The sequence below is a fragment of the Puma concolor genome, chromosome B3 (assembly GCF_028749965.1).
Source record: "Puma concolor isolate L17-30 chromosome B3, mPumCon1.1.hap2, whole genome shotgun sequence".
In the NCBI taxonomy this organism is placed as follows: Eukaryota; Metazoa; Chordata; class Mammalia; order Carnivora; family Felidae; genus Puma; species Puma concolor.
In genome coordinates this window covers 1634828-1647605 of record NC_141672.1, presented here as the reverse complement: position 1 = coordinate 1647605, position 12778 = coordinate 1634828, and the positions used below count along the sequence as shown (strand labels likewise).

Sequence of the window (12778 nt, the reverse complement as noted above, 5' to 3'; positions counted from 1 at the left end):
ACATGGAGTCCGGGTCCCCAGCCGGGCTGAAGCCTAGGTCTGGGCTGAAAGGCGGCTGGGAGACCCCGCCAGCCCCCTGGACACTTCCCACTCCCAGGGTGGGCGGAGTAGGATGGTCTGCACCTGGCACCGGCCCGCACTTGCCCTGGGCGTCGGACTTGAGCCACTCCCGTCGTGCGCTCTCGTGCTCTTCCCGCAGAGATAAGGAGCCCTTCCCGCAGAGAGGCCCTGTGCGTGGCCGCGCCCACCCCCGCGCTCACACTGGTCACTGTTACCGCGGAGGGGAGGGAGGGGGCGTCCCGTCTCGAAGTCCCCTCTTCCAAATTTCCGGGTTGCTGTCCAATGGACTTCCCAGGCAGCGGCGGGGGTGGAGGGCTCGCAGAGGCCGGGATGTCCCTTGGGGGTGGGGGGCTGGGGAGGGGTGGGCGTCCTAGCTCCGCGTGTGATGAAGGCCAGAGGGGAGATTCACGGGGGGAGGGGCTACAAGGCTGAGACGTCGCTGGTCCCCAGCCCTCTGTCTGGGAGAGGGTCGGGTCAAAGTGCGTGGGGAGAAGGAAGTTCGCACACGCTGGTTTGCATCTATTTCCATTTTATCGGTGACTCCCTGGATCCCAGCTATCTGGGGCTCGGAGGACTGGTGTCGGAGGACTGGGGACAGGGGCTGGGGCGCTGGGGGGCCGGGGCTTCCTGGCCCTGGGGAGCCCCTTCCCTAGATCCCGGACCCTGGGCAAGGGGCGGGGCAGTAGCCCCCGGAGGAGCCCCGCCCCTTCAGCGCATCCCCAGGGATCCCGTGCGCTCCTTGAACCGCCCCCCTACCCCGTCGTCGGTTAGGCCCGATGCTGCCTGAAGGCGGGGGTGGAGCAGATGACCTTTCTTGGCTGGTTGGCCTGGAATCCAAGTCCGCGGGTCCAAATCCTGGACTCAGGGGGCGGGGCTCGAGGGGCGGGTCCCAAAGGGGCGGGGTCTTGGGGTCCCTGAAAGGCGCACACCCCTCGGGACCCACCCAGTCCGGCTCTCCTGTCTGCTCCTGACCGGTCGTTCACGCCTGACCCCTTGCCGCCATGCCCAAGTGCCCCAAGTGCGACAAGGAAGTGTACTTTGGTGAGCGCACCCCTCCCGCCCCCCGCCCCCCTCCCCGGCCCACTCCCGGCCGGGACCGCGGTGCACCCAGGGACTACGAACAGGGCTTCTCCGGAGGGCTGGGCGCGCTGGGGACCCTGGGGCAGCGTGCCGGGAGCCGACACTTCAGCCCTGCCGGCGACGGCTTGGGTATGCGGATCAGGACCCCTGTGTGGGGTGGCCCGAGGTCTCTGCTGATTCGACGTCTCTGGCCCGCTCTCTCTCCTTCGGTCCCGCTGGGTCTCCCCGATTCTGGGTTCCCCCTTCTCTGGGTCTCCCTGACTCTGGGACTCCCCGTCGCTGGATCTCCCCAACTGTCCCGTTCCCCCTCGGCGCGCCCTGGGCGGGGACCGCGCGGCCAAGGAAGAAACGCTGCGCTCTGGCCGCCCCTCCGATAGCTAAGTAGAAACAGACGCGGAAACCGGCGCCCGGGGCGCGATCCCGGGCGCGCTCACACCCCGGGTGCCGCCTCCCTGCCCCGCGCCCCGGGGCCCACCCAGGAGAGAGGCGGGAGGAAGTGGGAAGGGTCTCCCCCGCCTTCGCCCCGGAGAAGGGCGCCTGCAGGCCCCATCTCCGACCACCCCCGCAGGTCACCCAGGCCCCCCACCCTGGCCCTCGAGGCCTCTTCCTGCAGCTCCACGCAGCGCCCCCTGCCGTTTGTTTGGCTGGACACGCCTAGGGGACTGGGGGTGCCCCTCCCCACCCACGGGCACGGAGGCCAGCTGAGACCCTGGGTGGGCCACCAGGCGGGCGTGGGTGAGACCATGCGCAGAAGGAGCTGGAGAAGGCTGTTACTTTAGGCTGTTATGTTAGCAGACGGGTGTGCCCTGTGGCCCCAGAGCAATGTCTTACAGTAGGGGAGGGGTGTATGTACCTCTGCAGCTGAGCGGGTGACCTCTCTGGGGAAGGACTGGCACCGGCCTTGCCTGAAGTGTGAGAAATGCGGAAAGACGCTGACATCAGGGGGCCACGCTGAGGTAGGTGGGGCCCGGAGGGCAGTGGCGGGCGCAGGGTGAGGGGTGACAGCCCCTCATGGCCCTTGTCTCTGCAGCATGAAGGCAAGCCCTACTGCAACCACCCCTGCTACGCCGCCATGTTCGGGCCCAAAGGTACGCTTCCTACGCATGGCCCCTGAGCTGCCTCCCTCCTCCCCCCAGCCTCCCCAGCACCTCCCCCACCCCTCAACCTGGTAACCTGCCTACTCTTTCCTCTGCAGGCTTCGGGCGGGGTGGCGCTGAGAGTCACACTTTCAAATAAACCCAGGTACACCCCCATCCCCCAGCGCAGACCCTCAGGCCTTCAGGATGGTCCCTGCACTCCCGGGTGAGGCCTGACTGCTCACTGGACCTGCATTCACTTCTGTCCTCTGACCTCTCTGCGCAGGTCGTGGAAACGCTGTCCCTGGTCCACCGGGCCACTGCCCTTCCAGGCTGATTCCAGGCCTTATCCCCAGGCACCCGGGGCTCCCCTGTAGTCTCCCTTGCCCTCAATAAAGCTGAGCACTCAGAAGCCCTGCCTCTGTGTGTGTGTGTGTGTGTGTGTGTGTGTGTGTGTGTGTATACATGCCCGCTGAGTGCACTGACAGGGTGACAGGGGGATGGTTCAAGGGAGCCGCCACTGGGGGTTCTGACTCCTGGCCCTGCCAGGAGCCCTGTTCTTCCTGCTGTGCTGTTCCCCGGGGCTGCCACAAGGCTGAAGCTTCCTCTGCAAGGCAGGCGGCTGGCCACCCTGGAAGGCCCTGTGGTGGCTCAGCTCCCCAGCTCCCAGGCCCCCTAATGCCCCCTCGGTTCAGGGATGGGGCTAAGGGTGGGTCAACAGGTCAGCGGGAACATGAGGCCTGGTAGTCTGTTGATGGTGGCCACAGGGTGAATCGGCTGTGCTCAAGATGGTTCCGTTTTTTGAGAAGCTTTCGGGGCCTTGTGGTGGGGAGTCCTCGCCTGCTCTCTCCACTTCCTGCCCACCCTTGTCTCCATTCCCCACCTGCCTTGGTGGACCAGGCCAGCCACGTTCCTGCAGGGGCATCTGCCTGGACAGCACCGCCCCTCTTTTTGTACACCCTCCCTCCAGAGTAGCAAGTAGCCAGCGGCCAAGTGGGGAATTTGAAGACTAGCTGGGCAGTGGATAGTTGGGGGCTTTCTGGAAATGCCCATGTCAGTCTGGCAGCAGCTGCAGACTGGACCACACTCATTACCCCCACTGGCCATTCAGTCTCCAGTCCTGGCAGAGGGCCACCGCTCCCAGGCCTCGGCCCTACCCAGGCCTTGCAGGGCTGAGCCGGACGGGCTGTTGGGGGCCTCAAGGGCTGCGTGTAGGGTGTGTGTGTGTGTGTGTGGGGGGGGGGGGGTTGTTGGGTGGCTCACAGAGCTCCAAAGGGTGGGAACCATAGTGCATCTGGTGGGGAGGGGGTGGGAGAGAACAGATGGTGCTAAGGTGAGGCGGGGTTTCTCAGCACCGTGGAAGGGTGGGGGCTGGGGCTGAATCTGAGATTCAGCGGTGTCTTGCGCCACAGCGAGGAGTGGGGGTACCCCGGAAAATCTGGGCCAAGTGCTGGGGGGGGGTGCAGCGCTGCCCCCGTGTAGCCCACAGCCAGGTGGGACAGTTGAAGGGATGAGGCCTGCCGCCAGAGGGGGCCTGACCAGGCCAGGACGCAGGAGAGCACTTCAGGTGGCACACTCAGAGAGAAGACCCGCTGGGCTGGGCGGGTGGCTCAGGGGTGTGGTCTTTATTTTGATGGCCGCAGGGCGCTACGCCTGGCTCAGCAGAGTGGCCTGCCTGCGGGACCCGGCACGGCGAAGCTGGGGGCCTGGCAGTAGTGTCCCCTGCCCGCGGGGCAGGTGACCGGCCCCGCGACGGTGTGTGGGGTGGGGATGGGGGTGGAACACAGGCCTAGGAGCGGGCCGCGCGGGAGAGAGGGAGGAGGGCAAAGGTGGGGACCTGGGGCGCCGGGACCCGCCGCCGACGCACTTCCTGCGGGCGTGGCCCCAGCCGGGGGGGGGGGGGGGGGGGAGCGGTGGAGGAAGCGTAGGAGGGTGGCGTGGGCAGGGCGAGGGTCGGAGGGCTGGTGGCTCTGTCCTCCCGACCTCTTCGCTGAGGTGTCATTCACGTGCCACACGTACAAAATTCGCCCGTGCCGTCCGTCAGCTCTAACCGATGTGCAGGGTTCTACAGCCGCCCCGCGTGCCCGCGCGCGCCACCTGCTGTGTGGGGCGTTTCCTACGCGCACCGTGGACACGCGACAGCGCTGCGCGCCCGGCGCCTTTCACGAGCCGGGGCGTCCGTGCGCACTGCAGGGCTCTGGGACCGCGGGCGAGCGTTTCGCTGCCCTCCCTGGCACCGCGTCCTCGGCCGCTCCTATGCGGCGGCGGAAGGAGACTTCCTGGGTGCAGAACAGCGAGACCGGGAGGACCGGGCCGGGGTCCGGGTGTAGGTTTGGGGTGGGAAGGGGGCCGCCCGCATCCCGCGGGAACCCCTGGTGAGCGGCCCGGCCGGGCTCGCGGAGGCACAGGGACGCCCGCGAGGGTCGGCGGCGCCTGGCTGCGTTGCGCTCCCGGCCGCAGGGGGCGTCCGGAGCGCGGCCCAAAGCCCTCCGCGGGTTGCTAGGCTGCCATTTGGCGCTAAGATGGGTGAGGCGCTGATTGGTGGGGTCTGGACGAGGCGGCTGTCGGGTGTCGCAGCGACTGGGCCACAAAAAGCGTACCCCGGAGCTGTCGTCGCCAATTGGCCCCGAGAGCACCGGAAATGCCTGCGCACTGGACAGAAGAGACTGCACTCAAAGGCCGGGGGCACCGCTCATTGGGCCGACGCTGGAGGCGTGTCTCGACCCGTTCGGTGATTGGGCGTGGGCCTAGCAGAGACGGCACCGGCGCGGTGATTGGACGCTGGGACCCAGCGGCCGCGGCGCGCAATCCGAGGAAAGTCAGCGCAAGCTGCATGGGGCGGCGGCGGCGCAGGGTGGACCGGGGAGCCGCGGTCGGGGCCTTGCCCGAGGCCATCGCCGCGCTGAGTCGGACGCTGCCCGCTGGGCCCAGCCCCGAGATCTTCCGCCGCGCCAAGTTCGACCGTCCGGAGGCGGTGAGGCCCGCGGGGCAGGGGGCCGGGTCGGCAGGAGCCGGGGAGGACGCAGGGTGGCGGCCGGCCCAGCTGACTGTCGCTCTTCGATCCCCGCAGGCCCCGGCGCTCTGGCAGCTGCTCTTTCGCGTGCTCTCGCCGCTGTCAGCCAACGGCGCCTCGGCGCCCGCAGCCCAGGGTAAGCCCCGCTCCGGGGAGGCCCTGGCTCCGCCCACTCACGCAAGTCCCGCCCCGTTCATCACTCCCTAGAGTGAGCCTTGCCCCGTGGGCCCTGGCTCCTCCCACTCGCCTCGCTGGGTCCCTCTCCTGTAAGGCCCCCTGAACGGCTAGCCCCGCCCCCTTCGAGCCCCGCCCAGGTGGGCCATTGCCCCGCCCGCCCACCAGGGGCCGTCCAACTCACGCAAGCCCCTCCCCGGTCGAGCACGTCCAACAGTAAGCCACGCCCTGTTGGCCTTCGCTCCTCCCACTCACATCACGAGGTCCGCCTCCTGTAAAGTCCCAAACTGGTTAGCCCCGCCCCCCTGGCAAGCCCCGCCTCAGGCGGGTCCTGGCTTCACCCGGTCCACCACGCTCCCAGCTCTGGCAAAGCCCCGCCCACCTCATAAGCCGTGTCCCCATTAGCCTTGGCTCTCTCATCCTGTAAGTCCCCCGATTGTCCCCTCCTAAACCTGGCCTCTGCTTGGGGGTCATGCGGGGGTCCCTAAAAGGTCTGGTGGCGCACTCCTAATGGGTGGCTCCCTGGAGCAGGCGAACCCCCATCTACAGAGGCCCAAGTCCGAGTGGTGAAGTCGGAGCTGCACTCCCAGGGCTACCCCAGGCGGGCGCTGGCACAGCTCCCTGAGGACGGCTCCCGGGGCAGTCGCGAGCTTCTGCTGGCCTTGGCCTGGCTCCTGGCCCGCGGGCCCCTGCTCGAGCGGCTGCTGGCCCAGACCCGCGTGCGGCTGGGCGACGAGATACCCCTGTGCGAGGTGGGTGTGGGGTGAGAGGGAGTGGGGCCGGGTCCTGGCTGGGACCCTGGATGCGGCCTGGGACAGCCCTGTGGGGTGGGTGTCGCCCTCTCCACTGCTCTCTCCTCCTCCCCTGCCCTTCCCTCGGGGGCAGTGTTGGGTGTGTGCTCACTGGACGTGGGTGTGTGGCACCCCTGAGGACCATGGCACTCATTCCAGGGGCCTCTTTTCCTGGGGTCTCTGCTGGGGGTGTGGGAGCAGGGCGTGACCCTTGTCCCTCTCTAGTGTGAAGCCCTGGCCAGGCCTGGCCCCCCTGTACCCCGTGTGGAAGCAGATGGCCCTGTGGACATACGCCAGTTGCAGTGGCTGATGGGAAAGCTGCGGTTCCAGTGGCGGAAGCTGATCACCAGTCAGCAGGAGATGTGTGCCCTCCTGGGCAAGGTACTGTCACCGGGGACTGTCCCCCGGGGACACTTACTGTCCATACTACAGGCTGGAGCCTGGCCTTTGACTGGATGTGGCCCTTCCCAAGCCTGGCTGGGAGCTGACTGGTTGGCCACTGCCCTGTGGTGGCCCAGAGCCTGAGCCCAGGGCTCCAGGTGGTCCAGGAGGGGTCATAGGGCAGGTGGAGCTGGGCATCACTGGGGCCAGGAGCCTGTGGGGTTGACTTTCCTGTTCCCGGAAGTCATCAGAGGCCTCAGACTCTGTCTCTGAGCCACGAAGTAGGCTCTGGGTGCTGTGGGAGCCGCTGCTGCCTGGGCATGTTTTGGGAAGGAAGGTACCCCCTCCTGCCACATCCTGGGTGGAGGCTGATGGGCAGCGGGCGGCTTCTGTAGAGTTCCCGAAGGCCACTAAGGCTCAGCTGTGGGGCACAGGTCACCCTTACAGGTCCAGTGCAAAACCTGGGCTGAGAGGGGGTTGGGCGGGGGGCCTCAGACTCCCACCGATGTAGGGCTCCTTGATGCTGGGACCCCCCCCACCCTGCACGTCTGCCCCTGCAGGGGACCTGTTCATCCCTCAGCTCTTCTCCGGAGCTGTGTCGCTCCGGCTCGGACTGGGCTCCTGTCACTCCTCCTGCTTGGGACATGGCCACCAGTGACCTCCGTGATGCCTTGAGGCCGGACCTTGCTGGGAAGCCTTCCCTGTCCCCCAGGTCCAGACAGTCACTCTGTGTCCTTGCCATTGTCTTCACTGGATCTCCTAGCCTGTCCAGGGGCTGTTTCTCCCACCACACGGACCTGGCAGTCAGTGAGCTTAGAAGCAGGGATGCCCGATTCCAGTTCCACCACACCCCTGGGAACTGGGCAGGATGGGGAAGCTGTAGGCGGCACTGCCCATACCCCACTCTCTGCAGGAGCCTCCGGCAGGGCCCAGGGCCAGCTCCCCAGTGGTGCTGACTATTGTCCTGAGCCTGACCCTGGCCTGCCCTGACCACCTTGGCCAGGCATGGCCCATTTTCCTCGTCTGCAAGGCAGGCCCCCAAAGCCTCACCTGGAGCTGGGAGAGGTGCCCCTTCCTACTCAACCTGGGGTTCACGCTGCCTGTTTCAGATCCACTCATACACCCGCGGCTGCCACAGTGACCGCAGCCTTGGCCACCTGTCTGTTGCTGAGACCGAGCTGCTCAGGGACGCGGAGGGCGGCCAGCAGGTGAGGGCTGGTGCGTGTCGGTGCCATAGGACTGCAGACGGCGTGAGGTGGTGGGGGTCGAGGTGGGGAGGGTCCTGGGAGGGAGGACCCAGGCGACCGGCTTTGAGCTGTGGGTGACTGCCCAACTCACCATCTTGCTGGTGGGGGGTCCCAGACATGTCCTCAGGGCCTCCCCCAGCTCCCAGACCATCCGGTGTTGCAGAAATCCAGGCCACGTGGCCGTGTGTGTGCGTGTGGCTGGGCACAGTTAGCGAGGGAGGGGGGCTGGTCTAGCGTGCCCCGTCCTTCGCTGACTTTCTTTTCAGGACGCCCCCGTCTGTCATTATTGTTTCCTTCCCTCAGGCTGGCATGGCCAGGACGTCCTGGGACAGGCCCAGGGCTGGCTGTCACTTGACGGTTGGGCTCTGGCTGGTCCAGAGTGTGAGGCTAGCACTGTCCAGCCTGGGGGGCACTTGGCCAGGCAGGTGGGCTGAGGCTCAGGGCTGGTGTGGCCCCTCTTGCCAGGCCCAGCGGACCCCAGCTCGGGAGGTGTGTGCTTTCAGAGAGTTGTGCCTCCCTTTGTGGGGTTGGGGCAGCCACCGGGGGGGCGCTTGCCAGGCCTGCAGTCCTGGCCAGCACGTGGCCAGCCCTCCCAGGCAGGGCTGCGCGCATTCTCTGGAAGTGCTGAGGCGGTATCTTGGCGACCTGAGGTGCCCTCGGCCAGGTCCCCTTTTACGGGTGACTCAGCGAGACCCAGGCTTCCTGCCCTTGGTCCCTCTGGGTTGGAGCAGGGCTGAGGCTGCGCCGGCTTCAGCCAGATGTGGCCTGGGGTCCCGGTCTCTGTGGTGGTGGTAGGTGGGAGCCCGTGGCGCCCCCCCACCCCTGAAGCTGGGGCGTGCGGGCGCCTCCGGACTGCAGACGGCGTGAGGTCGTTGGGGGTCACGGTTGGCTTCCTCCCAAGGTTTCTGGAGGGGTTGCTGGCAGAAGCCCGGATCGGTGTACCCAAAGAGCCCGCACTCTTGGGATGGGTCCCAGAAGCTTCTGGAGTGATCTATGGTTGCTGTGTGAGTGGCCAGGTGTGCTGCGGAGTAGCTGGACAGTGAGCGTGCTTGGTTACTGGCCGGACCTGCAGCCCTTCTCATGTCCCTGTGCCTCCCCGCCTGCCCTGGCCACAGCGCAGTGGCGTGCGGCGGGGAGGTGGCTGCCTCAGGAGACTCCAGCACGGGGCCTGCACGTGGGGGGACAGTGGGGGCGTGTTGCCTCTTCCTGCCGTGCCTGCCCTCCTTCCCATAGCCTGGGAGGTGGGGAGCACCTGGGGACCGTTCCACATTCACTGTGCGTACGCGTACCGGGACGTGGGTGCACCTGGCACCCTCCGGGCTCCAGGCCGCGCTCCCCTGGGCCCACAGAGTGGTTCTCTCTGTGCCTGGCTTTACAGCGATGGGCTGGGTCCTTGGCTTGGCATTCAAGGCCGCTCCCCACCTGGCCTCCGGACCCCTGGAGCCCCAGGTTCCTGCTGCAGCAGCAAGCAGGCCCCTGGTGGCTCGGCTGGCAGCCTGTTTGCTGTTTGCAGGGGCAGAGCAGGGGTCCCTTCCCGGCCAGGGGAGACCCTGGGTCACGGGTGCCTGTCGTACAGGGCCCGTGCACTGGCCCTCCGTGAGCGGTGGCCTGTCAGAGCTCTTGTGGGGCCACCGTGCTCTGGCCCTTTGTCCTGGCCTCAGAGCATGCTGCTGCGTTCCCAGGAAGCCCGGCGCACCTGTCTTCCACAAGGAGCAGTGCCTGTGGCCTGGATGGTAGGCTGGTGGCTGCCTTCAGAGAGGGGCCACAGCAGGTGCAGGCCTGTGGCTTCCTGAGGGGGCAGCGGGGGCGGGATGGAGCGGGTTGCGGGGGGGGGGGGGCCTCAACAGCACCTCCCCGGTCGGTGGGCCCCCTGGTGGTGGAGGCCGAGGCTGGGGCAGGTGCTGCTGCGCTCCAGCGCGCGGCCACATGTTCCTGCGGGGTCTGCAGGTTTGGGGCTGCGTGAGCCGGGCACGGGGCTGTGCGGGGTGCAGCTGGGCCCTGCATGCCGGTGCCCAGGCCCAGCCTCCGCCCTGCCTTCCTGAGGTTATACAGAGGGTTTCCCGCCCCGAGAGCCTGGCAGGCTGCCCCTTCTGGGACCTCCTCATCTGCCTACAGTCTCCCCGGTGCAGCCCCCCAGTCAGTGAGGGATGTGGGGCAGAGGTCCCGAGTCGGCGCTTGGGCTCAGCCCCTGACCCTGTGGGGACGGTGGGTGTCTCTGAGGCCCCAGCCTGGAGGTGGGGCTGCCGTATCCTGCCCGCAGGGGGGTGGCTCTGCCATTGCGGGGCCAGGGGGACTGGTGAGCACGGTGGTCGGGTGCTCGGTGCCGGGGGTCCCAGGTGGGGTTCTGACCCGGCCACGGTTTATGGTCTGCTTTGCAGATGCTTCGGAGGCTGGAGAGCGAGAATGTGCGCCTGGAGGCAGCCCTGCATTGGAGGCGCCAGGAGTTGGTCTTCTGGCGGTGGATGGTGTGACTGGCTCCCCTCCCTGTCCCGGCCTTGACCACGGCAGCCCCAGGGTGGGGGCGTCTTCCTAGTTCTCGGACAGGAAGAGGAGGTTGGGGGAGGCCACAGACACACCCAGCCACCAAGCTGGCTTTGCAGGCCGGCTGGCTCTGACTCTCTGCCTCTTTGCGGATGTCTGTCTGTCAGTCGCCTACCCTGCCCAGCTGCTGGGGAGCCCAGACTCCTCAGGGGTCCACAAGTCTGGGTGCCTCCCTGGCTTCCAGCTCACTGTGCCACCGGCGGAGGGGGGGGTGGGGGGTGGCCGCTGCCGCCGGGCCTCTATGCCCTCTGTCCCCGTTGGCTGAGGGGCTGGACCTGGGGTCGAGGCCCGGACAAGCTGCCTGCCACTCACTCGGTCTCTCTCCGCAGGACACAGTCCTGGGCACCTGCCCTCCAGAGGTCTCGCAGCCCACGTTTGTGCCGCGGATCCCCGAGCGGGGGGCTGGCGAGTGGGAGCTGGTGGCCCACGAGCTGCAGGCCCTACGGGAGGAGTTGCGGGGAGCCGCGGAGCCCCGGCGGGCAGCCTGGGAGGCCAGGGTGAGAGGGCTGGGGGCTGGTGTTGGGGCCGAGGGGGCCCGAAGGCCGTGTCCTGGGCAGGATGTGGCCGCCCCTGGTTCACGAGCTGCCGTCTGCCCCGTGCAGGTTGGAGGCTGGGGGCCCGAGTGGAGTGCGGTGCAGCGGGCCTCACGGGAGGCCGTGGGACTCGAGCTGGCAGCTCTTCAGCGGGCCTGGGAGCGAGGTGGGGCCGCAGCCCAGCCCCACGGGCCCTGCCGGCTGGTGAAGAGTGACGCCGGAGCCTCGGGGGGCCCAGGCCTGCGGGCGGCCCAGGTGATTGAGGTGCTGAGGAGCCGGGAGGCCTGCCTGGAGGCAGTGCTGTGCCAGCTGCAGAGACAGTGTCGGCAGGAACTGGCCAGGCTGGCGGGAGCCCTGCCTGGCCTCATCTGGATCTTGCCACCCGGTCGTTGAGGCCCTGTGCCCGCCTCGAGGGGGAGCTGCCCTGACCCGCCCCGGTTGGGCCTCGGAGGGGCAGATTTCAGGGTGGTGGCAGGGACGACGCAGACACAGGGCCCCAGGCATGGTCTCCCTGAGCCCTGGGGCTGTCCCCACCTGGGGCAGAGCCCAGCCCCTTGGCTAGTAAAACTGGGGGCAGGCATGACAGGCCCAGTGTGGAGTCCATGGGCCCTCAGGACCAAGAGAGGACCCAGAAATAAGTCGTAGAGACCTCCCTGCAGGGGTGAGGCTCTGTTCTGGCCCTCCCTCTGCCACCCTTCCAGGTTCCTATCTGGGGCAGGTTGGGGAGGGTCCGGTCTGTGCTCGGGCCCAGGGGAAGGGGACCCTGGGGGGTGGTTGCCGAAGCTGGGCTGGTCCAGCGCTGCCCAGGTGCTGGCGGGTCGGGCATGGCCTGCAACACGGCGTGGGGATCGGGGTCCCTTCGGGGGATTGCCCCGCATGCCCCCTACACACTGTGCCCCGGGCCCCTACTGCACACCCCGCTCTGTGGGTGCCTGGTGTGTGCGTGGGGGGCAGGGACGCCGGCTGGGAGCCCGGGGGTAGGGGGCTCTGCTCCTCTCCTGGGAGCGGTGCTGGGGGTGAGGGGGAGGCCACTGTGGACAGAGGGGGCTTTGTTCCCGAGACCGGTCGGGGAGCTGGGCTCGGCCCTGACAAAGAGCCATCTGTGTCTGGGGGATGCGCCCCCAGCTTGCCGGAACAGGCCCCCTCCATCCTGGGGGCTCAGCCTCTCGGCACCCCTCACCCAGCAGGCGCAGACAGCCGCGTCCCTGCCTCCCTCGCCAGGCTCCCCTGTCCTAGGGCGGTTGAACCCCAGGCTGCTGCTGGGCGGGCCTAGGGGCCTGTCCTCGGCCTCCTGCTGCCAGCCAGTTCAGGCCCGAGGACACTTCCACGCCTGGGCCCCGCAAGAACATTCTCTCACTGGCTCTTCCTGCCTGGCTGGCGTGTTGCTGGTGTTGCCTGGTCTCGGCCAGCCTGCCCCCACCCCGACCCCCGTCCCTTGGGGGCGTCGGGTTCTCCCCTCCCCGCACGGCCCCCTCCCAGCTCGGGGCCCCGGCCCTCCACCTGTCGCCTCAGTGTGTGAAGTCACTTCTAGAACCCCTGCCTGCTGGGCCCTCCGCCATCCTCCTAGCCGCTGGACAGGACCCTTCCTGGAAACAAGTCACTCAAAGCTCCCTGTCCTCTGTGAGTGCCATTGAGTCAGGACACCCACTGGCCCCCGAGAACGAATTTTAGAAACCAAATGCAAACTCGGTGTTCTGGAGCTGTCCCTTCTCAAACTGCTCTGTGGATCCAATACAGCCCACTCGAGACCCCACGTGTGTCTGTGTGTCTGTGGGAGTTCGGCGCGGATTCTGAGAGACACGAGGTGCCACAGGCCAAGTCGGGGGGAAGCGAGGCACACTCGGTGGTCCAGGGAGCAGGCTGGGCTCTGACATTGGCTCCT

At 67.8% G+C, this 12778-nt stretch overlaps 2 protein-coding genes across 9 annotated transcripts; both read left to right on the top strand.

Moving 5' to 3' along the window:
• Positions 1-941: 941 nt before the first annotated feature.
• On the top strand, positions 942-2628 carry CRIP1 (cysteine rich protein 1). 2 transcript variants are annotated; one of them, XM_086708574.1, is made up of 5 exons: positions 942-1101; positions 2002-2096; positions 2171-2228; positions 2336-2382; positions 2503-2628. In XM_086708574.1, exons 1-4 carry the CDS (start codon positions 1062-1064, stop codon positions 2374-2376), a joined length of 234 nt encoding a protein of 77 aa, XP_086564700.1. In that variant the 5' UTR covers positions 942-1061; the 3' UTR covers positions 2377-2382; positions 2503-2628. The 2 variants fall into 2 exon arrangements, with proteins under 2 accessions (XP_086564700.1, XP_086564699.1); XM_086708573.1 differs by having other exon boundaries at positions 2336-2628.
• A 1503-nt stretch (positions 2629-4131) lies between these two features.
• On the top strand, positions 4132-12372 carry TEDC1 (tubulin epsilon and delta complex 1). 7 transcript variants are annotated; one of them, XM_086708570.1, is made up of 8 exons: positions 4136-5190; positions 5287-5365; positions 5935-6155; positions 6420-6575; positions 7685-7793; positions 10201-10287; positions 10693-10860; positions 10966-11245. In XM_086708570.1, the coding sequence occupies exons 1-8, from the start codon at positions 4858-4860 to the stop codon at positions 11109-11111; spliced, it is 1299 nt and encodes a 432-aa protein (XP_086564696.1). In that variant the 5' UTR covers positions 4136-4857; the 3' UTR covers positions 11112-11245. The 7 variants fall into 7 exon arrangements, with proteins under 7 accessions (XP_086564695.1, XP_086564697.1, XP_086564696.1 ...); XM_025919790.2 differs by having other exon boundaries at positions 4138-5190; positions 5953-6155; positions 7685-7783; positions 10966-12372; XM_086708566.1 differs by having other exon boundaries at positions 4138-5190; positions 7685-7783; positions 10966-12372.
• The last annotated feature ends 406 nt before the right edge of the window (positions 12373-12778 follow it).